At 52.8% G+C, this 2,873-nt stretch overlaps 1 protein-coding gene across 1 annotated transcript in view; it reads left to right on the forward strand.

Moving 5' to 3' along the window:
• The first annotated feature begins 1,547 nt into the window (after nucleotides 1–1,547).
• The window catches only part of LOC113202748 (methyltransferase-like protein 22), a 16,023-nt gene continuing 14,697 nt past the window's right edge, over nucleotides 1,548–2,873 (forward strand). Inside the window, exons 1-6 of the mRNA XM_052269720.1 lie at nucleotides 1,548–1,566; nucleotides 1,695–1,775; nucleotides 1,857–1,994; nucleotides 2,070–2,258; nucleotides 2,337–2,504; nucleotides 2,607–2,706. Of these exons, the coding sequence (XP_052125680.1) occupies nucleotides 1,697–1,775; nucleotides 1,857–1,994; nucleotides 2,070–2,258; nucleotides 2,337–2,504; nucleotides 2,607–2,706 (674 nt within the window). The 5' untranslated portion in view covers nucleotides 1,548–1,566; nucleotides 1,695–1,696. The remainder of the gene's footprint in view (nucleotides 1,567–1,694; nucleotides 1,776–1,856; nucleotides 1,995–2,069; nucleotides 2,259–2,336; nucleotides 2,505–2,606; nucleotides 2,707–2,873) is intronic.

Here is a 2,873-nt window from a genome sequence, read left to right on the forward strand (position 1 = left end):
CGACTTGAGGAGACCGTGGGAGAGAGAGGACAGAGGTGAGGTTGGTTCGACTCTCGTTTTATGGCCCGGCCTGTGGCCCTTGTGGCCCTCCATTGTCCCCCACCCGCCACGCTCCACCACGCCCCACCTGGCAGGACCCCGCCCCGCGCCACCACCCCGCCGCCGCCACACCACTTGACCCATACCGGCTCAGCTCAGCCCTCTGACAAGTGCCGCCCCCGCCACGCCCCGCCACGGAAGTAAATATTTCCCGAAACCATTTCTTTATTATTTCCCTCTCCGTCTCTCTTTTCGGGCTCTCCACACCGGGCGACAGAGGCTCCGTCTCTCCCATTATTGCTAGTTTTATTATTTACAACCCTCGGCGATCGCAGAGTTCAAACAGCCGACAGGCGGAGCCGACGCTCGGCGGAGTTTGAGGAGGAAGGATGGAAAAAGTGTGAGAGAGTGAGAAAGGCGGGCTGATACAGAGGCAGAGGAATGCGGTGTGTGCGATAAGGTAAGGTGATCTGTCGAGGGGTTACTCCATGGCGAGGTGGTCACACTGACACGATTAGGCCCGTCACGCTGCGAGCGCCACACTCGGTGCACGACAACGCACTCAGCATACCGGCGCGTCCGAGAGAGTCGCCTGTCAATCATGAATATTATCGCAGGTGCCGCGTATAAGTAGGAAAAAGAATCTGACCCCGAGGGCAGGCAGGGGGGGGGGGGCAAAGGGGGCACCCCACAACAAACACTGCAGCGATCCGACCCCCCGCGGTTTGCGGGTCATTATCGGTGGGAGTGGGAAGGGGGGCGGGGGGGGGGGATCAAGAGGGCACTGTGTGTGTCATATTTTTTGCCCCATATCGAGCGACGCATTTCTAGTGATTGCTGTCAGTGCGATCAGGTTCGCTATAACGACTCAAGTTGCGCGGTTTGTTCTAAAACGCCACTCACTTAAATTGAGCGATGAAAACAGACGTCGCTATCTGGGGGAATGACTATATTGGGTTCAGAATGTCGCCCCTGCATTTGGGGGTGGCAGTAGTTGCGGTTGATCATCAATAAGACTTTGGTATAGGGAACTACTTTGCCCGACTCATGGTCAATTAATATGCCCCCCCCCCCTTTTTCAGTGGGGAGTCTATCAATCGGCAGAATGTCGTACTACCCGCGGCTTTGCTGCCTCGGGTTCTTTCTGCCACATCCATAGCGCCTCGGCCGCCGCCGGCCCCGCGGCGTGGCCGACTCGATGGTCTGATGGTGATAACGGCAGCTGTGGAAACAGTGTGGCGCTCGCTAGGTACAAAGGTGCAGGTGTGCGAGTCGTGTCCGCCTGGTCGTAACTTATTCGACCGTAGACGCGTCTCACCGGGACGCGTAGTGACATGATGGAAGTCCCTGAGCGCCCCCCCCCCCCTCTTTCCTCTTTGCAGCTCTACTTCCTGAAACAATACGGCACGGCTGTACTGTGCTGTCTCCTGCCTTTCGCCTTTCTTTCAGATTTCTTCTTGTCCAGAGAAACTTCCACAACGTTTGGAAGTACGTTGGGTTGCCTACCGTACGGATACTCACTGCCAGGTTCGCCCCGAGGCGCAGTAGGCAACCCATCGCACACCATCGTTGATTTCGACACTCGTCATTATCTTGACCAACTGAACAGACGATAAACTGACTTGTATTTATTTTTCTTGGTAATTTGTCTGCAGATATGACTGCTGTGGGCGAACACCAGGTCACCTCCGAAATATTCTCCGGCATGACTGTGGGGCCGCCGGGATCGGAAGGATGTGAGTTGGGTCGGAGAGTCGCTCCTCCACTGGTATCTTCCCTTACTTTCTTCAAATTTCGTACTTTTTTTTTCGTTTCAGATGTGACTACAAAGTTCTACTTTAGACGCCCCGCGGATCCGATCGCAGAAGCGGGGCAGAAGCAGGAGGCTGTCGAGTACGACAGTGACGGGGATCTCATCCTGAAACGCAAGGGCAGCGAAGACGTCGTCCACATCAGTAGGCTTTACTTGACCATTTGAAAATGATCGGCATTTCGCGTGGACTTCCCCCTAAGGTTCGCCCTTCTTGCAGAGCACAGCGCCTCCACGAGCCTGCGCATGGTGGGGCTGCAGGTGTGGCGCGGGGCGCTGCTCCTGGCCGACTGGGCGCTGCACTACGGGCCTTCCCTGCTGCGCGGCGCGACCGTGCTCGAGCTGGGCACGGGCACGGGGCTCACCAGCATCGTGGCGGCCATGCACGCCAAGGAGGTCGTCAGCACGGGTACGACCTCACCTCCCGCGTGGTCTAGTTAACAATGAAAACTTAACATGGATTAACTTGTATTATTATTACCCGCAGACGTGGATCTAGCTGGACTCTTGGACCTCATTAAAGCAAACATAGATCTGAACAGAAGGTTGGTTAAAGCAAAATCTACTGTGTTGGGTTTGGACTTTTTCTCCAAGGAGTGGTCAAAGGAAGTCATGAACAAGTTGACAGAAGTGTCTGTTATATTGGCAGCGGATGGTAAGTGCTTAGCACCAGTTTTTTTTTTTATATCAGTTTGAAACCATAAAGACTGAGACGGAATCTTGTAATTCTCACCTTCTCATTAATTTTTTTTTCCAGTTATCTATGATGTAGATCTGACTGAAGCATTTGTTGAAAGTCTTGTAAAAATAATGAATGTGAAGCCAAAGAAAACACTATATTTTGCTCTGGAGAAGAGGTAAATTTATTCAACCTTAACTACTGCGGGAGAAAGGGGTGAAAAGTAAAAGAGGAAACTAGCTGCTTTGTAAGATTTCTACGCCAGGTACTTTATACTAGTCATTTTGTTGCCCTTACCTTTCAAATTCCTGAGCACTCTTGCATGAAGTACAAGAAAATATATAT

The sequence above is a fragment of the Frankliniella occidentalis genome, unplaced genomic scaffold, assembly GCF_000697945.3.
Source record: "Frankliniella occidentalis isolate FOCC.00 unplaced genomic scaffold, Focc_3.1 Scaffold100, whole genome shotgun sequence".
NCBI lineage: Eukaryota > Metazoa > Arthropoda > Insecta > Thysanoptera > Thripidae > Frankliniella > Frankliniella occidentalis.